Raw genomic sequence first — 21545 nt, forward strand, 5'->3', positions numbered from 1 at the left:
CCAGCATGTGAGGTTATGAGAGGCTGAGAATGAATCAGTCTATTCAAAGGGCAGTGTCAGTAAAAACAGGGTGACAAGCTGTTTGTTGAAATCAGTTCACTTGCACACAGTTCTCTCTCTCTTGACAATTGAGAATGAATATTTCTGATAAATATGATCTTCCAAAATTAGTATTTCCCACATATCAATATAATTTTGTAACATGTTCACTAACCCATAAAACAAGAGTAAAAAAGGTGGGGAGTCCTCTGATGAATTGAAATATTTATTTCTTCATGATATGACCAAAACACAAACTTACAAAATACCAAAATGTCAGTTTTATTGTCAGAAACAAACAAGGGCATCAACTTTTACTTTGAATTACTGATTAAAAGACAAAAAAGTACAATGTATTGATCATCATAAATAAGTAGAAGCTTTGTACATACAAATGAGAACACGTAAAATTAAAATGGCTGAATAGTTGAGATTGATTTTCCTTCTCGTCCTGTAGAAAAACGGCATGTACACCTAACTTGCTGTCAGCCCTGGACATTTTCCTTCTTTATTAACTTATCCACTAGCGTGTAACAAGAGGCAACCCCATATCACTGAGAATAAAATTACCATCTACCAGTCACATTCATCGCCTAAATTCTACCACGTTCATCAAAATCCTGATTTTTCTTTCCAGTTGTATCAGAGATTCGAAGGAGAGGCTCTAAAAACACTGGTGGTTTTTCAGTTGTTCCACATCACTAAAGCCACCTCCACAGCTGGAGCACTGGAGTGTTGCCTTTTCACTGTTGTGTATGAGCTGGTGTCTCTTTAAGTACTCCACACGACTGAATCGTTTTCCACACGCTTCACACCCGTATGGACGTTCGCCCGTGTGAATCCGCTGGTGACGTTCCAAATTTCCTAGACGACTAAAGGTGCGTCCACACTGAGGGCACCGGTGTGGCCTCTCGCCTGTGTGCACCAGATGATGCCGTTCCAGTGAGCGAGAGTGCGTGAAGCGTTTCCCACAGATTTCGCAGCAGTGCGGCCGCTCGGCGGCACAGGCGCACTCGTGGTTCTTAAGTGCCCATGCATGGCTGAACGTGTTGCCACAGTGGGCACAGGGGAAGAGACTGTCCTCTGCTCCACTGCTCTGTAACTGAGAGCCACCTAGTGGACAAGGGTGCTCCTCCAGCTCAGTGTCTGAGGTGAAGCCTCCTCCACACTGTGGGCAGAAGTGGAGCAGGTCCCCACCACCTTCCTCTTCTCCTCCACTCTCTCCAACACTCCCTGGAGCAGACAGGTGGGGCAGGTGCTCTGACTTTCCCAGCTCTACCACATCCTCTCCAGTCATGACTGCTGTCGAGTCACCCTCTCTCAATTTCTTTGGCCAGCCTAACCTTAACTCCACCCCAGCCCTAACAGCATCCTTCGACCTGCCTTGCCCTATCTGCTCCTCTCTCTGGAGGGTGGGTGGCTGAGGCTCCAACTCTCCATCCTGCTCCATTCCATCAAGACCAATGTACTTAGGGGGCAGGCTGATCTCGCTGCCTTGCACTTTCTTAGAGTCAGGGCTGACAGGCTGAGAGGCCGTCATGGTAACCTGCTCGCGGCCTCTCTCAGCCCTTAGTGCTGACTCCAGACCCCTCAGTTCATCCATGGTCATGCCCCCTTCCAATGGCTCTGCTGAATCTACCTCCCAATCCTCCTCCTCCTCCTCCTCTCTTTCTCCTGAATGAAGGGTCGCAGGATGATCTGACAAATCTCCTGAGTAGAGACAGGGGGATGACAAAAGCAATAGAGAGAGAAAGAGAGAAAGAGAGAGAGAGAGAGAGAGAGAGAAAGCGCAATCATCACTTTTTTTAAACTGTTGGTCAACATCCCTCAACCAGTGTGACCCGGCCTCATTACCTTCATTCTGGGATCTGGAGCCAGTGTGGACATTCTTGTTGGGTGGGTCCATCTTCAAAGCCTCCTTAATTAGCCTGAGAGAGGCAGGTTGATAGCCTTCTGTTTGAACGAACTGCATTGAGTACCAAAATGGTTCGTTAACTTACATTCACCACAAATCACACATTGTGACCCTACAAATTTATGTGTTTACAATATGCCTGAGAATAAAGTTATAATGTTGGTTAGAATTCTTTAAAACTGTATTATTAGCCATCAACAACAGCTTGATGATTCCAGCCTCCCAGTTACTTGCCTGGGAGGCTGGAATCATATCCTGCATGCTTTGAATATTCAAACACAGAGGAGAAGTGAAGAGTGGATCTTTGCCCTGCCACTTGGTCATGTGGTGGAATAGCAAACAGCTTTTCATCTCAACCAGGAGTATTTCCATCCAAAAGCTTGCTGCACTTGAGATTTGTAGAGTCCCACTCAAAAGGCTCCTCTGGAAGCTAAATATCAAATCAATAGCCTTCCCTTTATCCACTACATCTCTGCAGTGATTTGATGGCTCAAGAACAGCACAACTCTGTTTCTCTGTATTAGCGCTGTCTTTTTCAGTCTACAATCTTTTTCATTCTATATGAAGCTGCTGAGCAGTGCAGAGATCCTGTGCCACTTTCTCCTCCTACTCCTCCTCCTTTGAGAAAGCCCATCTCCCTCACCTCCTCTTTGATGTTGGCCGTCTCCTCCCCCTCAACGCTGAGGCTGCCTTCCCCTTCCTCGTCCTCCACCATCCCTCCCTCATCCTCTTCATCCCCGGGGAACTGGATGAGGTACATCTCCCTGGCCTCCTTCCCCCCTCTTCCTCCTGCTACCATCCCCACAGCTCCTCCACTTCCTCCTCCTCCTCCTCCTCCCCTAACACCACCATCGCCGCCACCTCCTCCTTCTTCCCACACACCTCCAGGCCAGCCTTTGCCATAGGCTGCTGCCGGGCCCTTCTTTGACTTGCCTCCTGTGGAGAAGAGAGGAAGATGCAGAAGGGTAGGAGGGAGGTGAGAGGGGAAGGAGAAAGTGTGGAGGGAGGGCAGGAGAGAGGGAGGGTATGGGGAGACAGGAAGGAGAGAGAATGAAATATGAAGGGGAGAGAAATAAGTGGGAGGACATGATTGGGAGGTCAGGAGAGAGAGATGAAGGAGAAGAGGGAGGAGGAGGAGGAGGAGCAGGGGGAAGTGAGGCAGAAGGAAACAGGAGCAGAAGAGAGATTGGGGGAAGGGAGACGAAGGGGAGAGGAGGAGGAAAAGTGAGCATGATGAATGAGTGAGGAGAGAGGGGGCGTAGAAGGACAGACAAGAGAGCAGGAAGGAGAGAAAAACATGTGAAAGGGAGGAGTAAAGTAAGAGAGGAAAAGAGGAGAGGGACAAGTGGAGTTGGTGGGGGCCGCTGGGGAGAGGAGGAGGAGGTGGAGGAGGAGGAAAGGCAGGATGTGTTGAAGGAGAAAGAGGAGGATGAAAATGTGGAGGGAGGAGAGGGAGAGACAGAGGAGAAGTGGAAGTGGAGAGGAAGTGTGTAATTATGAGGGTGGTGGAGAGGAGTGGGAAAGGAGTGGAGGAGGTGGAGGAGGGAAGGAGGGAAAGAAGGAGGGGGGTGTGCAACGTGATGAAGGAGAGAACAGAGCAGGAGGTGGTGGGGGCAGGGAGAGAGGAAGGAGGCGAGGGCGTGAAGGAGAGAGGAGCGGGAAGGGGAGGAGGTAGAGTTGGAGAGAGACAGAGAGAAGTAAGGGAGGTGGGGGGAGGGAGAGGAGCAAAGCAGGAAGGGAGGGAGGGAGAGAGTGTGCAAAAGCACAGAGGAGTGGGAGGGACAGAATGCAGCCGAGAGAGAGAGAGAGGAGAGGGGGAGGTGAAGGACAGAGGGAGAGAACATGAAGAGGAGGCGGAGGAGGAAGGGAGGAGGGAGCGAGGGAGAGAGGAAGGAGGGAGGGAGAGATCAGCTCCTGCCAGATGGTTTCCAACAAAACAAGTGCGTCTTCACAAGCCTTGACTGCATAGCAAGAACCCTGTTTCTCCTATTTTAAAATACACAATCATGCTCTGAGATATTTCAACGAGCTGCCATTTAATTAAAAAAGGCGGCTTTATACGTGATACAAACTGAAGGTGATGTAAACGTCGTTTTGTTGTTGTTGTTGTTGTTGTGAGAAACAGCCACCCCAAAGCCATAAGAAATACTCACGGGCCACTTCAACTTTTCGTTTCTGCCGCCCTCCGGCTCCTTCCTCTGCCGCCGACAGTCCGGCGTTGCGGCGATGGGCAGCCCAGCCCATCCCGTACTTGCGCTCGGTCCTCAGCTTGTTCTCGGTGAGCCTCAGCCGCAGTTTGAGAGCCTCGTTCTCCCGCTTGTTGAGGGACAGCTCCACCAGGTAGTCGTTCACCGTCTCTTGGAAGAGTTTGGTGATCTCACAGACTGACGCTCGGATCAGACTGTCCATGACAGCCGTCAGATGCGTCTCAAACGTGGACACTGACTCCTCCATCATCTTGACGGCAGGTTCGGACCTGATGATGTTTCGATAGCAGTTTTATGTTATCAAGCCAACATGTCTTGAGTGACATGTAACAGTTTTGCCACTGATAACGCAAAAGTTTCACACAGTCGGACCCATTTCATAGCAAGTGCATCAAAGCTTTCCCATATAGACAGTATCAGCCACAAAAATGAACTTTCATTTGTCGCTACAAGTTAGCAGGTCAAAAATCTTATAATATCGGTAGTAAAGAGTGACAGGGCTCAGTGGATCCCCACAGTAACATTATGGTTATTCCGTCTCTGTTACCATCTAATTAAAGACCACATTGCTGGTTTATTCAAAAAGCCCAACAGCGATATTGTAGTTTAAATCCAAATATACAATGTAAATCAGGTTAACTGGTATTGTAATAACTTACAATACAGATAAACATGCAATAATGTCAACGCAAAGGAGGAGCAGCAACCTCTCCGTATCGGTGGAAAGTGATCGTGCTAGCAGCCTGGCTAATTTAGCCTCGTATACGCACCGTTTGTTAGATGAAATCTGGAGGAGTAACTCAGCCGTGAAATGGCGACAGGCGATATGCTTTCACGGATCGCGGATTAGCTTGCCCGGTGTTTAACAGCACAGAGGCGCCGTGACAAAGGAAGGCACCATCCAACTTCTGCCCTCTCTCTCCCTGTTACTGTTTTCCGTCGCCTCCTTCAGCACTGCTTAATGATGCCTGAGAACAATGCGCATGCTCAGTACCGTAATTACCGTACACTCAAGAGCTGCGGCACCTCGGGAAAAACATAAACGCAGGATGTTGTTTAATTCGTAACTATGTAGGTAACTTGATTTCAACAGTGGCTGTGATTATTTTTTTTTAAGTAAACACTGAGATAACTACAGAAAAGCACGTGTGCTTCCACTAGATTTGCGTTTTCTTTAGCCCGCGTCAAGAAAAATGTCTTCCAGGATGAATGGAGGCGCTGTGATCATTTTACCTCATGCACTGCACGCTGTCCGAGGGAGGAAGATAAGTATTTCCTACTTTCTTCCGGCTGTTTGTTGCATTCCGACGCGCGTCTCAGTTTCGTGACGGAGAGATAAGATACCCCGAAGTCATCATGCCGATGTTTGTGGTGAACACCAACGTGGCCAAAAGCGATGTTCCCGCGGCCCTGCTGTCTGAGGCCACCGAGGAGCTCGCCAAAGCTATGGGCAAACCTGCACAGGTAGGCAGCCTTACTCCTGCGGTATCTACGCTAACCTGATTTTCACTGTAAAGCAAAATCTGCCTTCATTGGTTTTTTTTATGCGGGTAAAACCAGCACCAACAAAGCCTTATTTCCATTCTCAAAACTAGATATTTTTCTCTGAGTAAGGGGAGCCTGTTGCATCATTACACAAACACGTTAATATGTTATAATGCGTAGATGATCAATCAGCGGCCTCAGATCTCTAAACCCACAGGTTAAAAGCTGATCTTTTAACATGTTCAGACTGATAATCAATATTTTTTTAGCTATGTTTCTGGGAATTTGGGGATTTTAACAAGCACCTGACATTCTGTAATTATATGGTGAGTACTGAATGTTGTTTTAAAATATTTTTGGATAAATGTCTTTGAATTTAAAACTTTCTGGCAAAACATAATATAATAGTAATAATAATAATACATTAAAATACATTAAATAAAGTATTTTCCAAACAGAATAATATTTAACAACATTTTGTTGAAACATTAAGATAGTTTATATTTAATATGTGTCCTCCTTTATAACTTTAGAACTACAATGTCTCATTTGGGCTAACGCTAGTGACGACTGATCCACCCAGTGTTTGCTGACATCAGTGATGCATCTCTGTCTTGCAGTACATTGCTGTGCATGTCAACTCTGACCAAATGATGATGTTTGGAGGAAAGGGAGACCCCTGTGCACTCTGCTTCCTGCACAGCATTGGCAAGATCAGCAGTGCTCACAACAAGCAATACTCAAAGCTCCTGTGTGGACTGCTCAACAAGCACCTGAGCATCTCTCCTGACAGGTGGAAAACATGCACACACAACACCCAGTGATGCACATAATTTGAGAAGCAAAGCTAACATGGTGACAGAAATACAGACTCAGAAACCTGTGTACCTTGCCTGCTCTTGCCCAACATCCAGTCTCATTGACCTGTTTGTCTTGTGTCTGTTTCAGGATCTATATCAACTTTGTGGACTTGGATGCAGCCAATGTTGCCTGGAACAGCACAACCTTTGCCTGAGATGAAAGTCTTCAAAAACACTAAAATGAAAGATGATTCCATGATTTTCATAATTGCACTACAATTTTTAAAACTGCATAATGAAGTAATCTGGTAATCAGCTGGTCAGTATACAGTATGACTAGCTTAGAAGCACTTAGCAGGAGTATTTAGCTTTTCAAGTTAAATGCAATAAAATGAAACTTGAAGAACATAAATTAATCTCTGTTTTCATTGATTGTCTAACCTGAAAAATACTGTACATTTTGTTCTGTGAAAAGAGAAGAAAGCAAACAAAACGCTGGACAACACCCAGTTGAAAATACCACACCTTTTATATAGATATGTTATCTTAATAGGAAAAACATGTACAAGACCGGGACAATGAAAAAGAAGCAACAAAATAGAATTCAGCCATCATTAACTTTCTCATTTGTACCTGTGCAATGAGAAAATGGCAGCTCAGTGAGAAAAGATTCATGTTGATGTCAGAGTGACAGAGAAGCTGTGAATTAACTGCTGTGCAGATAACTTGACAGCCTCTCTGTTTCAGCAAAGTGCCCGCTGACCTTTGATTTACCATGATACGCCCTGCGAGTGCTGCCTGGTGTTTATTGACATAATGGGTGATGTTCGCCTTGATAGAAAATTTATTTACATTAGTGAGGCAAGAATACTTTTTTCTTTTTATCATTTCACAAATAGAGCAATAATATACTTATTTAGTATTCTCATATTATACACAAGATTGGTTATTAGCAGTCACTGTATGGATGGATAATAACCACTATGATCATATCCAGATTGTTTTGACTGAACAATGAGTATAATGTTCTGCACCACAAACATTTTATGGAGGACCAAAACTGCAAAAGTCAAAAATGAATAAAAAAATAAATGATTAATTAATATGCCCTTAAATGCAAAATTGATGTTTTTGCTTTAATTTTCTGAGGTATTTATTAACAGGTGGCACGGTGGTGCGGTGGTTAGCACTGTTGCCTCCAGGTTTGAGTCCCAATTCTGGGCCCTTCTGTGTGGAGTTTGCATGTTCTCCCTGTGCCTGCGTGGCTTTTCTCTGGGTACTCCGGCTTCCTCCCACAATCCCAAAAACATGCACATTAGGTTAATAGGTTACTCTACATTTGGCCCCAGGTGTGAATGTGTGCGTGTGTGGTTGTCTGTCTTTGTGTGTCAGCCTTGCGAATGACTGGTGACCAGTCCATATGAACACTTGGACTGAAAAAGAACAGAAAAATGAACACCTGAACATACATCAGCGTGTAAAGGACTACCTAAAATGTTAGAAACCATCTAAACTAAAATTTATATGTACACTATATAGACAAAAGTATTGGAGCATCTGACCATTACACTAGCAGGGACTTTGATAACATTGCATAAAAGCTTCCACTCTTCTGAGAAGGCTTCCCACAAGGGCAGCCTCTGATTCAGTTCATCTCAAAGGTGTTTGATGAGGTTGAAGTTTGAAGGTCTCTGCGGGACAGTCAAGTTCTTCAACACCAACTCATCCAACCATGTCTATATGGACCTTGCTTTGTGCACTGGGGCACAGTCATGCCATTACAGGAAAGAGTCTTCCCCAAACTGTTGCCATAAGGTTGTAAGCATTACAGCAAAATGTCTTGGTATGGTGAAGTAAGGGGCCTAGCCCAATCCCCGAATGACAATCCAATCCCAATACTTTTATTTATACAGTGGATTTTCAGTTTTTAGTTTGGCCTGTGTTCTTTCTGATATCATTGAAAGAGAGGTATTTACGACTGTGCTGGAGTCTGCCACCAGGGGGCGATCACGATATTTTGGCCTCACGTTTGAGGAGCTCTCATGACATTCTTCTTATTGTGCAGCCAGTGTAATTTTCTATTTAAATTATCATTTTATTTGTGCATTTAAAGACTTATTAATTTATTCATTGAATCACTTATTTATTTTTTATTTTGGAAGTGTCTACGAAGAATATCAGTGAAGGAAAATTCATAGTCTAAATAACAAAGATAACACTGTATTATGTAATTGTAATTTTGTGTCCAGCTTGTCCCAGGAATTTGAGGAGCAGATGCGAAATTATACACATTTATTTATTAATAAAAGGATATGAAGTAAATATGATTCTGCAGGCTGCTTCTTCACAACTGCACGTTTTGTACATGCTTGATTGCTATGGTAACATGCGACCACAATCGCATACTACGGGCTGCCGAGTTTCTTTTCCTAGGATGACGACGCAGTTATCCGTATTACAGTGCCTCTGATTGGATTACCCCGATATTGTTGCCCAACCTTAACCAATCATCAGTTGTAAATTGAAAGATTGTTATCCAATCAGACGCACAGTATGGCGGGCCATTCCGTCGCCATCCTAAGAAAAGAAAATAGAGAAGCTAATACGCGAAGGAAAATAAATTTGTTATACCATGAACTGTACGTTATACACCTATTCCATCTATCCGAACAGCTGCATTTTAATTTTGCGTTTTTTAAATATTGAGTGTTACAGCAAATATAAGGGGGTAATTTATTGCGTTTTCAGCAGTCTCATTACAGCGAGAGATGACGTAGGAGTGGCGTAACCTTTCCGTCGGGAAAATGGCAGAAAGACAGTTCAGCGGTGTTGTTATACGTTGGCTAACTGAAAAGTACGACTGGTCTAATATTTAAATTTAAAATAAGGATGAACTGGTTCACTGTTCACATCATAGGTTTTCTGCGTGCCAGACGAAGCTGGTAAGCATTCATAACCATATGCAAATTACAGGAGCTCTCCGTGTAACCGTGGTCGGTATTTACTAACTATACAGTCGGTTGCCCGCCATGTGTGACGTTAACGTTACTTAACTGTCCAGATTGTAACATACGTTTGCAGGTTTTGTCATTGCAACGCCTTCTGCTGTTTTAAATAACGGCAGAATCACCGTTACCCCTGGTATTGCTGGTTAACTGTGTACTTATTTAAGCGTCGCAGCCTTAAGTTAGTTTCAGATGATCCTCCTTAAGGAAACTAAACAAGACTTTACTGAGGATTTTACATTATTCGGTCATAGCCATGTTACTGAACTGAACTGAATATTCTTCAGTCGATACCACCCCTACATTGTTTTGGTGCTGCGTACTTTAGGTCTGTGAGGGAGTCAGGTTGATTAATGGATCGGCAGATCATCCTTCACCTGGATGGTTGGTGGTTTAGAGTCCTGTTTTAGCAAACTTAGACCCTGCTGAAGTGACCCCATGTCATGAAATACTGAGCAGGCCTCGATCTGTAGCTGATTAGTAGTTAGCGCTAACCTGATCTCTTATCTTTTTGTATAGGAGTTAAGTGAAGGAGTAGTAGCCGACAGCATCACACAAGACTTTCTGATCGAGGACATCTCTAAGCTGCTGTCAGCCATCTTCAAAGATGTCCGACTATCTGGCAAGAGAATTCAGGGCCCAGTTGGCTGCAACCATGGACTCGGTCCTGAGGAGGGCCATGCTTGAAATAATGAAGATCTTTGAGAAGAGCCTACATGACCATCAAAGGGAGTTGGTGCAAAAGGGAGAAGAGATTGCTCAACTTAAAATAATGTTACAGGGAACAGAGATCACACTAAGAGAGCGCGAGTGGGGACATGAGAGAGGAGCTGAGGTGAATAAAACTCAGATGAATGAATTGCAAAGAGAGCCTAAAGATGTTGTGAACGTCTCTGGACCAACTGCTGATGTACCTGAGATTGTTTTTGAAGGTATGGTTTTTGAAGTAGGTGAATAATTTGCCAAAAGAAGCTGCTTTAGACATTCTATGATTAAATAAAGTCAGTATTGTTAGGAGACCTACCAGTAGAGAGAACCTCTGGTCAGCCTACACAGTGGTTTTATTGTTTGGTATCACTTAATTAGTATGGATTTAACTGTGTTTCTTTGACACTAACAAATAGTAAAAGATATCAAGTAAAAATAAATGCTAAAAATAGATTATGTACAAATACAAATACATATATGCACAAATTAACTAATTTTGCTAGGAAGCATTTGAAACAATGCTGGTATTGTCAGATTGTTTTTGTTTTCAAGAGATGGATAATAAGTTAACAAGGGGCAACAAGTAATCTTTATAATTAGTAGTCATTTGGTACTGTACTTTTGCTCAGCATAAAGTATCCAGCAACAGTCAAAAGAGCACAGTTGTTGCAAAGACAAAACTTGTCTACTTTTATCTCTTTGCTACCTGCTTTTTCCTTCACTCTCTCATGAATTGATCATGGATGGTGTCATTTTCAGTGGATACAAAACTTAAAAAATGCTAAGATGAGTCACTGGCTGGCCCACCTGAGTAAAGTCTCTGTCTTGGAAACATTACATATGGTTTACATATATGTCATGTGTGTGTCTTTGTGTATGTGTCTGTGCAGTACCTGATGAATGGTGTGCTCCACTGGGCAGCAAGACTGTTACCAAACAAGACAACAGCTCGTGTCCCAGTGTAAGACTGCGCCAGCTGTACATTCCTCTGTGTCACATTCCAGTCATCAAGCAGGAGGTGTGTAACTGAAGGGTAAAATCCAGATCTGGTTTAGCATCATAAACCAGCAGAGAAATCTGATGATGACTACATGATAGTTATGTTGTTTGAAGAAGCAGGCCGCAAAAGTTGTCGCCATATGGTGTTACAACAACACCACCAAGATCAGATAGTTAATTTCTTTCTCAATCAGAAGCAAGTCAGTGAGGCATCCAGAGAGTTCATTTGTATATTGCTGCTTATGTAGAGCACAGCACAGCTATGCCTGTACCGGTTTTCTTTGTATCTTGTATTTTTAATCCTTGGAGATGTAACCAGTATATTTGCATTTTAGATGGAGAACCATGACATTGAGTCCCACCAGCAAAAGAAAGATAGCAGGAGATCAAGGAGAGGTGAGTTTCATTCTCTGTTATTAATTCATTAATGTCCATTCTATAATGTCCAGGAGCCTATCCCAGCCAACTACGAGCGAGAGGTGGGGTACACCCTGGACTGCTTGCCAGTCAGTCGCAGGACCAACACAATGTAGAGTAGCCAGTTAACCTAATGTGCATGTTTTTGGGACTGTGGAAAGAAGCCGGAGTACCCGGAGAAAACCCACGCAGGCACAGGGAGAACATGCAAACTCCACACAGAAGGGTCCAGACCAGGATTCGAACCTGAAACCCTCTTGCTATGAGGTGATAGTGTTAACCACTGCACCATCATGAAAGTTTATCAGCACTTTTAATTAGGTAAATCAACTATTTAAATGAGCTGATTGCAGATTGCTGGGCTGATGTCTATCACCAATTAAAATGTTGTCTCTTTACTTTACCATCATCTATCGTTGTCAGGTATTATTGGCATAATAAAAAAACTTTTAAAGTGTTGAGAAAATTGTTTTATCTGTTCAACCCAAAGGAATAGGTTTAAAACTGATTGACACTGTGAAAAAGAATTAAGAATAACTGAAGATATTCCAAGTTATCTCAGTCTTTGTACTGAGGTCTCTCTGCCTTGGAGTCACTACTCTGCATTTTGGTCAGTGCTTGGATCTGGTTATTTTCATCTCTGACAGGAGTTTGGTAAAGTGGATACTGATATAAGTACTTTTACCACCAAACTGTACTCAGCTCAAGTACTTTAGTACATTTATTTTCTATAAACTTGTTATGTTTGCACATTAAACTGCAGTTCACTGTTTAATGGTTCATGTTCCTTTGAAAAGAAACTCCAGCTGTGTGCTAAGCTTCACTGTAAGCTATTCGCTCCATTAGCTGTTAGCTGCTTTAGCCTGATCAAATCCCAGAGCGCTAACACGTGCTCCGTTGTGGTCAGTACTCAGTTGAGTTTGTCATTCACTAAGCAATAGTCTGTTTGTCCTAAACATATTTTCTGTTATCCCCAGCTGAGGGACAACAGGACGCCTTTCAAGTCCTACAGTCCACAGTGGCTTATTTGACGCATTAAGAAACTGTCTCGCATATTTATCTGATAGGCTCCGAGTCTTTGTAGAGAGCAAGCCAACTATTTAGGACAAATATCGGGTGATAGCTGTCGGTGGTTGAACAATTGGAGCATACTCACATTATGAGTTTAAATGTGGCTGAATAGATTTTAAACATCACATCTTCATATTTGTATTTTACAAGTTCAGTTTTGTACAAATCATTTATTTCTTGTTGCCCTGATCATCTTATTAAATCATTTTGTAACATTTTGGTTTATTATGTTCATGTCATCTTTCCTTTTTCAATGGGTAACAGTTGATTTTTTTTTTCCCAATGTTTTACACAGGTTCCTCATTAAAGGAAAGACACAAACAAACTCAAGGCAGAAGTACACCAAAGCATGAGCAAGCAACTCGACGTCCACCAGTAAGGAACAACATGAAAATATTGCTCCAAAACACAAAACAAGATTGTAGCAACCAAATGGGCAGACTAACGGGTCTTAGAAGAGGAAGGAGAAATTCACCAGAAAAAGAGCACGAAAATACACCAAAGAGTAAAAGAGAGGAAGGGAAAATCACAACAGCTGAATCCAAGTCCAAAGAACAGGAGATGGCGGAAAGTGATGACAGAAAAAAATACTTATGCAAGTTTTGTAAGAAGGAATTTGATACACTGTTCGGCCGAAGTGTGCATGTGCGATCACACAAGAGGTGCCAAGGGTGCAAAAGAGAGTTCCCTTTTCCAAGTGTTCTTAAGTGCCATAAAACATATTGTCCAAAACTCAAGAAATTGTTGGGAAAAAAAGCACAGTCCACTGATTCCTCAAAAGCTCAGTCCTTTGATAATGAAAAAGCAGCTGCACTTAGAAAAAAACAGATGACCCTTAACACAGAAAGCACACCTTCTAGTAATTGCTGTGAATCATCTATCCAGAAAAAGGGATCCACCAAAAAACACACCTGCTTACAGTGCAACAAGACATTTCATTCATGTCGCAGGATGAAAGAGCACATGCGTGTTCATACGGGTGAAAAGCCATTTCCGTGCAGCTTGTGCCCAAAGAAATTTCATGTTAACCGGTCACTCAAACTGCACGTAACGAGAATGCACAAAGACCAGGTGGAGTCCAGTGAGGCAAATGGAGGCCTTTCATGGACTGTGCCTTTAGAGGTGAATGAAGACACTCAAGAGGATGTGATTTCTCCTAGCAAAAACACAATCCAAGAAGGCAATCCAGGGAGACAGCGTGTCCCAAGATGGCAAACAATGGGCACACAGTGTGCTAATGGTTTCACCTGCTTATTGTGTCAGAAGCACATGAGAAACAAATACCTGCTGATTGAACATTTTCGCATCCACACGGGGGAGAAGCCCCTCAAATGTGACCGTTGTCCTGCAAAGTTTCGTTTTGGTGGACAGCTTAGCTTGCATAAAAAAAAATGCGGCAATCCTGCTATCCAGTGTGAAAAGTGTGAGAGGAAATTCCCCTCACAAATGAGGTATGATAGTCATGTGTTTAAATATCACAGGGACTGCCCTCATTTCTGCAAGGTTTGTGGGAAAGGCTTCGTCACTGAAGGACGCCTTAGGAACCATATGGGCCGCCATTTATAAGCCAGTATACAGTTAGCGTCACCTGTTTGTGGACACCGAAATGCTGGATGTTGGCATTTATGCACTTACTGATTGATATCGGGGTTTTAAAGTTATAAAACAGAGTGCCTGTCTGTGTACGAAGGGGTCCTGTCCACCACCAAGTTCGATTGTTCTTCCAAGGTTGTAAAGGGATGAGCAGTAGATTACTTGTTGTGATACCAACACAAGTTGTGATATATTTAATTCTATGAGGAAATCCAAAGCAAGAAACAAAGTGGAAAAAAATTGAAAAATGTGTTTTTGTTTTTTCATTGAAGTACTTGTTTAATCCAACGTTGCTTTAAAGCAGACCTGCTCTTGTACTGTACTGTAATAAAAAAATGACTGCAAGGGTCTAATACTTACTGAGAAAGTAGCTGTGTAAGAAGATCTTTATTTGTTAAAAATCTTGCAGCATACAATATCTCATCAAAACCTCGTTGTGTCTAATGAAACTAAATGTATACATCTTTGTCTATGTTTGCTCTTATGACAGCTCACACATTGTGTTATGAAGTCCAAAAGTTTTAGCAGGATTTGAGAAACTGCATCACTCTGTCTTTCAGAGCATCTGGGGGTCTCTGCTGGTGTGCTTGGTTATTGAGTCAGACTTTTGGACAGGGCTTTATGATTGCTGAATGTTTTTTGCTGGGCAAAATGTTTTGGTTATCCTGTAAAATAACTTCATATGATGTTTGAGTTCTGAAACAAGTCAGAAAATCATTTTATTGAATTTAATTTCTATAAAAGTGTTACGGTAGTGGTGCTAGTCCATTTATATGTATTGTATACACTGATCAGCCGCAACATTATAACCACTTGTTTAATATAATGTAGGTCCCCCTTGTTCCAAAACAGCTCTGACCTGTCAGGGGGAAGTGACACAGGACCTCTGGGGGTATTTTGTGTTCAAAATGTTGGACCCGTGCGTTCAGGGTGGGGCCTCCGGGTACATCCCACAAATTCTCATTCAGGTTGGGACCTGGGGAGTCTGCAGGCTGGTCCTAAATACTGATCTGCAATGTTAGATGGATGGTGTGTGTCAGAGAACATCCACGTGATTGCCAGAGCTCGAGATTTCCCGGCAGAACATTGCATTGTAAACTGATGACATGCTTTTCTTGACCTGTAAGTGGTTTTAATGTGGTGGTTGATCGGCGCGTATATGTATATACATATATATATCCAACCGGGAGCGCTCACTTTTCTTATCGCGAGACTTGCAATAATTATCACATCATAGCTGCTAGCTGGAGAACGAGTCGCCGCATCTTTGAATGTGACTCAAACGGTTTCATGGATTTCATGTCAGCCAGTGAATATATCTGGCCAACGGCGGTCCAAAGGCATTATCGACCTGTATCTTTGTCTATTTAAATTGCCTCTTTATATGTAGCTTGAGTGCTAGCTATGACAGGCTAGCCTAGGACTGGCTGCGCTTCGTTTGTCCCCCTGTTTATACGTTAGCTGTCGGTAATGTTAACTAACATATCGTTACACTAGCGAATACCGACAGCATCGACTTTTCTCAAATCTGTTTTGAAGAGCCAGTCATATAGCTATAGGCTGGCTGTGTTTATGTACTATGCCACCTGGCTCTCCCCATTTCACCGGATTGCTTGTCATCGCTGAATAACTTAAAACGGTAGCGTTAGCATGCAGGGTAAAACAGACTGTCTGGACACCATAGCTTCTATTGAGCTTGATTGAAGCGTCGCACGGGTTGTCTGTCCTGAGATATTCAACCACAAAGAGACGGGGTTTTAAAAGCAAATCGCTGCGGCAGGCGCTGTTGGAAACTGCGTAGCTACTTAGCATGGCAACATCTCATGGCAGTTCATAGATGCCAGGGCAGAGGAGTGTATAGTGGTAGCCGCATCGTTCCTCAACTGCCTCTGGACGCCAGCCATAGAGGAAAACGGCGGTGTCAAGCAGTTGTTCACAATAAGACAACATCACTGAATCAAAGAACAATGGAGTCTGTGAGGAGTGCTTTCCACGCTCAACTGGCCACCGTCATGGACTCGCTACTGGCAGCCGCAGTGTGCGAGATCGCCAAGATCTTTGAGAGCAGCCTGTGTGAACAACAAGCGGAGCTAGCGCATAAAGCAGAGGAGATCTCCATCCTCCGTGGCAAGCTGGAGAAGGTCGAGAGGAGGCAGAAGGCGAAGGGTGGACTTAGCGAGGAAGCAGAGATGTCATCAGGAGACAGAGAGGGCAGCTTGAGACAGCAGAGCCTGACTGGATCAGGTAATATCCAAGTAAGACTTAGAGTGGACACACAGTATGCTGATAGTCTAAAATAATCTTGTGTCTTAGGCTGTGTCTATGTATGCTTCTCCCTTACATGGGTGCGTGGGGATAAAACCATTTTGCATAAAGGTTAACCTTTTTTCTCCATCAACACATTGATTAGCACCAGAGGTTTTATCACACTCCTCTTGCACAGGACTGAGTGTGGAAAAGGATGTGTCCTCTCATTCAGACCCAGTGGAAGGACTCAGTCAGAGCCTCAGCGGGCTGAAACAGGAGGTCACGGGCCAGGATGGAACTTCAGTAAAGCATGAGGTCAGAACCAGTCCTGCCTCTCCATGATTCAAAAGTTGGCCCCAAAACAGAAATAATTCGGCCTTTATAATTTCTGAATGGCCAACACAAGGTGTGATTTGCACCGTGCCTTGCTATTGGCTTGTCTGCTCCTTAAACATCCGTCTGTCTTATTTTTTTCACAGCGTTCTGGATCTCGGCTTTCCCTGGGGTCTGTTGAAGTCCAAGCCACAGAGGGATGCCTTGCTACTGTGGTCCAGAGGCAGATGGATACCCTGTCTGCTACTCAAGCCAAGGCCAAATGTAAGAAGTTACTACATTGTTTTCCCACTGTTTAGTAATTTCAGTGCTATAGTAAGATGTGCTTGCTCTAGCAAGGCTATTTTAAGGTTGTTTTATTTTTGATTTTTGAATGTGCTTTTGAATTGTACTTTCTCCCCAAATTTCTCTGCAGTGTCCCATTGGGACCCGGGTAGCCGCGGTACAGACCACAGACTCCTCCAGGATCAAGCCTCCACCCCTTTTCTGTCCATCTCCCAGAGTGGGCGTTGCTCTCCCAGGCCTGATCCAAGTCTAGCTCAACCAGGAGAGTGGTTACCAGGGTTGGACACCACACGAGGTGGGGTGCCCCGCCTGGAGAACTCTCAGGCAGATGGCACCAGCTGCTCTGGTCAAGCTACCAGCAGCACTTGCACAGACGCATCGTGCTTCCGACCTGGTTTTGGCTCTGACGAGACCAGTAACGAAGATGACGATGGCTCTTTCCCTTTCCTGGACCAGGAGCCCGAGAACCAGAGCTCCAATCAGAACTCCGTGCAGGGCCAGGGCGAGGGCCAGAGGGGGGCTCGGCAAGTTCCACCCCAAGCCCCCACAGGTCAATCATCGTGGAGACCCAGAGACGATAGGGGTGGGAGAGGCCCCAACAATCACACACGGCGGGTCACATCTTTTGGCAACAGAGACCCTCTCCGACCACAGCCTAATTCACAGTCACTCACGCTGCGACATACAAACAATCTCAGCCACCCTGCAGCTCCTGGTGGAGGGAGTGGACGACCTTACACCTGTCCATACTGTACCAAGTGTTTTACCTACCCCTCCCACCAGCGCAGACACCTTTTACGCCACACTGGAGTCAGACTGCATCCTTGTCAGTTTTGCGACAAGAGCTTCCTCACTCCCTCTGAGCTTACTGTGCACACTCGCACACACACAGGGGAGCGGCCTTTTGGCTGCGCGCAGTGTGGTAAACGATTTGCCCGCAGCGGGAACTTGAGAGCCCACCAACGGGACGTTCACATGGGGAAGAGGCCCTTTGCTTGCACAGAGTGTGGGAAGAGATTTGCCCACAGGGGGAACCTGAGGGTGCACAATCACAGAGTCCATCAAGGAGATCCCTACTATATGGATGATCAGCAGGAGGCCGACATTGTCCCCAATCCCATTTGAAAACGTTAAAAAAAAAAATTATGGTTCTGCACTTTAGTGTTGTTTGCAACATAGGAAACTTGAAGTAGGAACTTGTTTCAGGACTGCCTGTTTTGACTCTCATAAACGTATTACTGAACAGTAAGTATTTAGGGATTTTGTTTTAATTGTTTTGATGTTGTACATGGTCAAAGTATACTTTATTTGAGTGCCAATTTTATTTTCAAATTATTAAATATTGGAATTATGGGTCACACTTTAAAGGGAGAGATTTGAGTTTATCTGTACTGTGAATGGGACATAATCACCATTTAATAAGAAATATTGGCTATTGTCGTAAAGACAAGAATTTTTCTTCAGGGTGACCCAATCTTCCAGTGATGTTCTTCCCTATCAGTGAAAAGTTATTGAATGTCTGAATGCATTTTTATTACTCGAATTGAAAGAATTGCAAAATAATATTTTTCATAAAGTGAAGAATGTCTAGTTGGTATTAGATTTAGACATGTGGCATGCAGTCGTAGGATAGCATGTCTCTTCCTTCACTTTACTATCTCCTCAAACTTTGATTTTGATCGTGTGTAAAATGGAAATGTGTTAATGGAGCAAGTACCCAATTGTGTTATTAAAGAAGATCTGTGCTTTTCCATTCTGTTTTTGCAAAGTTAAATAATACACCAATCTGCAAACTGTTTGTCCTCACCAGCCTGAGACATCAGTGCAGTGTACAGTATGATCTTATATTGTTGCACCGTGCTTTGTTAGACATCAGGGGGCAGTGTCAGTGTACAAAAGATTGATGGGAATGGCTTTGGGCAGCATGGAAAATAGATTTTTGATAGGAGTGTTGCTCTCAGCATGTTTATGTGTGTCCTCTATTTTCAGATTTTCCCCTGATGTATGCACTTGTGTCATCATGCCATCTCTTTCGTGGTCTTTGAGCATGTGCTTTATAAGGCAAAATCGAACTGTGTGTATGTAAGTCAGCGGGTTACTTTATTTATCTGTACGATGTATTTTCCAGTTTGGTTTGTGTGTTAGTGTGAGTGTGTGTAAAGTGTGGGCAGTTTTTTCTTTTTTAGAAATCACATTTGACTGTACCATGCCAGTTTTACCTTAGTCCATTTTCCTTGAATGATAAGTTAAAATTTATGAAACAGCATTCATATACCCTTATGCATGCTTAATCTTCAGTCCCTGCAGTTGTTCCTCCTCTCTGCATTGGCCCTGAAAACATTTCTTCCCAATGCGATTTCAGTTGAAGCGGAGGGATACAGGATCCACTGTCATGCCACCTCAGCAGCCTGAGTTGAGCCAAATCAAGTGGGTATCTGCCAAAGTTACAGCGTTTGTAGCGTGAAATTTAATCGTTGTGTTAACAATTATAGCTCGGCAAGGAGTTCACTGTCTTTATGTCTGTATGATCTTGGGGAAAATACACACTCAGTTAGTTTGCCTCATCTTAGCTTTGGAATGTATTTTTACACAGAGTAAAGATGGTCTTTGTGCCCAATCACTTCCACAACGGCCTACGTAAAAATGTCTTGAGCATGTGGGATGTGTGGAGGTCGATGAGACACCCGTCCCCGTCTCTCACTCTCCCTTTCACACACACATTCTCAACAGCTGAACGAGGCTCAGCCAAGCTGTGCCCATGTATTCCCCAGGCTGCTGAGTCTTAGGTTTGCTTACATTCAGTGACCTCCCCTCCCCCAAGGGTCACCTGCATCTGTCTCCCCCTTTGAGTTTTACACTCACAGCTATGTTTAAAAGAGCGCACAAACAGATCCCGCCGATACAGGACGGCGAGAAAGGCAAACATTAATAAGAATGGGTACATGTATTTCTTTGAGTTTCATATTTATGGATTTATGAATCAGATCAGGTCAGTGTGTGTGAGTGAGTGAACTGCTGTCAGTGTGAGCAGATTGAATCCCTGCTAAGTAAAGCTGCAAGCTCTTACAGACCATTTAGAGGAGTGTACTGTGTGAGTACTGTATTTACAGTACGTGCAGATGAAAGCGTCGGGCCAGACCGAAAATCTGCACACAGATTTGGCTCTCAAAATAAGCGCGCGTGTGTGTGTGTGTTCATCGGCAGGGGTCATGTAGGCTTTGCGGTGTTATATGTTTGTATATTTGGTTATTTGTAATCTCCTTTCTGCTCTAAGCAGCTTTGCCCCAGGGAGAGAGAGGCAACAAATGAACAGTGAACAAGGCAGCAGGGACTGTGCACTACAAGTGCTGTGAATTCAACTGATAAAAGCATTGTCTTTTGGTGCGTTGTGTGGAGATATTTAATCAGTATACCTAGTTTAAACACTATATTTATTAGCTTTCTGGCTCTGGGTAAAGTCAGATAAAACAAATTGACTAACAGCTCCACAGTCCATTCTCACAGTGATTTGATTTGGTATAAATTAGACGTTCCTGTTTGTAGTAACAGCTACATCCCTGTCGCCCTGTCATGTAATAATGTCCAAGTCAGTGTTTATCACTAGGCCACGGTGTTATCATTTTGTTTTTCAACAGGGATCAGGCTGTAACTTGCTCTTTACCATTTATGTCACCATGTTTCGGTTTATGTTTCTGGCCCCTGAGGCTGCTGCTTTAATTTACCAGAAAAAAAAAAAACACTTCTAGCCTCCTGCCATCTCCTTGCCCTCGGCCCTAAGAGTCATTCCATCACCATCCTATCATCGTCCAGGCGTAAAATTATCCCCCTGACAACAGTTACCACATCCACCTCCCCAAACATGTCACAAGGAAGTTAAATAAAAGAGGATATATTTATGCCCATTCAGCAGGAATTGCTTGTGCAGTCATTGAAATTACAATCCTGGATATTGTGTGTGTGTGTTGCATGTGTGTACACATCTCTTTGTTTTTATTTTTTGCCCCCTTTTCATGCAATGCTTATGTGTGTGTTTTCATGCATGTTATGGTTGTATTTATGTGTGTATACGTATCAGTTATGTTTCTGTGTACGTCGGGGCTATAATGGGTCGAGTGTCGCCCCGAAGCTCATAATCTGCCCGGTCCCACCACTCCCCAGGGGCTGCGGTTTCACGCGGGCTTCCATTACAGTAGTGAAACCCCCCTTTAGGGGATTACAGTGCTGTCTCCTGCTCAAGGCACTGAGTTGATCCATCGTCTGCTGGCTGTATTTAAGCACTCACTTAATGTGCTAATAGGGTTAGACTGGGGAGATGCTGCAGAGCTTCTAACTTTCATCTTCTAAAGCTCTTTGTCTGTCAGAAATGCTGATTTCATGGCTGCCTGCTCAAAGCCATCGCTAATCAGTCATAATCACAAAATATTAAATAAGGTTCTGCACG

General features: G+C 43.6%; 3 protein-coding genes across 10 annotated transcripts; 2 read left to right on the top strand and 1 right to left on the bottom strand.

Moving 5' to 3' along the window:
- Window positions 1-253: 253 nt before the first annotated feature.
- On the bottom strand, window positions 254-5414 carry si:dkeyp-121d2.7 (zinc finger protein 568). Of its 3 annotated transcripts, none has more exons than XM_046406707.1 (5): window positions 5395-5414; window positions 4108-4430; window positions 2598-2890; window positions 1894-2005; window positions 254-1749 (listed from the first exon to the last, which is right to left on the bottom strand). In XM_046406707.1, exons 1-5 carry the CDS (start codon window positions 5397-5399, stop codon window positions 704-706), a joined length of 1779 nt encoding a protein of 592 aa, XP_046262663.1. In that variant the 5' UTR covers window positions 5400-5414; the 3' UTR covers window positions 254-703. The 3 variants fall into 3 exon arrangements, with proteins under 3 accessions (XP_046262663.1, XP_046262665.1, XP_046262664.1); XM_046406709.1 differs by lacking the exon at window positions 5395-5414 and adding an exon at window positions 4967-5348 and having other exon boundaries at window positions 4108-4431; XM_046406708.1 differs by lacking the exon at window positions 5395-5414 and adding an exon at window positions 4932-5347 and having other exon boundaries at window positions 255-1749.
- A 16-nt stretch (window positions 5415-5430) lies between these two features.
- mif (macrophage migration inhibitory factor) lies at window positions 5431-6858 on the top strand. Its single transcript, XM_046406711.1, has 3 exons — window positions 5431-5625; window positions 6267-6439; window positions 6595-6858. The coding sequence occupies exons 1-3, from the start codon at window positions 5518-5520 to the stop codon at window positions 6659-6661; spliced, it is 348 nt and encodes a 115-aa protein (XP_046262667.1). The 5' UTR covers window positions 5431-5517; the 3' UTR covers window positions 6662-6858.
- Window positions 6859-9051: 2193 nt separating this feature from the next.
- LOC124067807 (zinc finger protein 13-like) lies at window positions 9052-18857 on the top strand. 6 transcript variants are annotated; one of them, XM_046405438.1, is made up of 8 exons: window positions 9052-9388; window positions 9971-10383; window positions 11050-11177; window positions 11494-11554; window positions 12942-16483; window positions 16650-16801; window positions 16966-17083; window positions 17235-18857. In XM_046405438.1, exons 5-8 carry the CDS (start codon window positions 16063-16065, stop codon window positions 18227-18229), a joined length of 1686 nt encoding a protein of 561 aa, XP_046261394.1. In that variant the 5' UTR covers window positions 9052-9388; window positions 9971-10383; window positions 11050-11177; window positions 11494-11554; window positions 12942-16062; the 3' UTR covers window positions 18230-18857. The 6 variants fall into 6 exon arrangements, with proteins under 6 accessions (XP_046261394.1, XP_046261396.1, XP_046261395.1 ...); XM_046405440.1 differs by having other exon boundaries at window positions 16719-16801; XM_046405439.1 differs by having other exon boundaries at window positions 9053-9388; window positions 16683-16801.
- Window positions 18858-21545: the final 2688 nt, after the last annotated feature.

This window comes from Scatophagus argus, chromosome 12 (assembly GCF_020382885.2).
Source record: "Scatophagus argus isolate fScaArg1 chromosome 12, fScaArg1.pri, whole genome shotgun sequence".
NCBI lineage: Eukaryota > Metazoa > Chordata > Actinopteri > Scatophagidae > Scatophagus > Scatophagus argus.

Excerpts from the sequence above, each read along its gene's own strand:
- LOC124067807 (XM_046405436.1), top strand. The coding sequence starts at position 10,059 with ATGTCCGACTATCTGGCAAGAGAATTCAGGGCCCAGTTGGCTGCAACC. Across the intron at positions 11,178-11,493 it reads TTCCAGTCATCAAGCAGGAG|ATGGAGAACCATGACATTGA; the intron begins GTGTGTAACTGA and ends TTTGCATTTTAG. Across the intron at positions 11,555-12,941 it reads TAGCAGGAGATCAAGGAGAG|GTTCCTCATTAAAGGAAAGA; the intron begins GTGAGTTTCATT and ends TGTTTTACACAG.
- mif (XM_046406711.1), top strand. The coding sequence starts at position 5,518 with ATGCCGATGTTTGTGGTGAACACCAACGTGGCCAAAAGCGATGTTCCC. Across the intron at positions 5,626-6,266 it reads CTATGGGCAAACCTGCACAG|TACATTGCTGTGCATGTCAA; the intron begins GTAGGCAGCCTT and ends TCTGTCTTGCAG. Across the intron at positions 6,440-6,594 it reads CTGAGCATCTCTCCTGACAG|GATCTATATCAACTTTGTGG; the intron begins GTGGAAAACATG and ends TGTCTGTTTCAG.
- si:dkeyp-121d2.7 (XM_046406707.1), bottom strand. Across the intron at positions 2,891-4,107 it reads ACGAAAAGTTGAAGTGGCCC|GAGGCAAGTCAAAGAAGGGC; the intron begins GTGAGTATTTCT and ends TCTTCTCCACAG. Across the intron at positions 1,750-1,893 it reads CTCCAGATCCCAGAATGAAG|GAGATTTGTCAGATCATCCT; the intron begins GTAATGAGGCCG and ends GTCTCTACTCAG.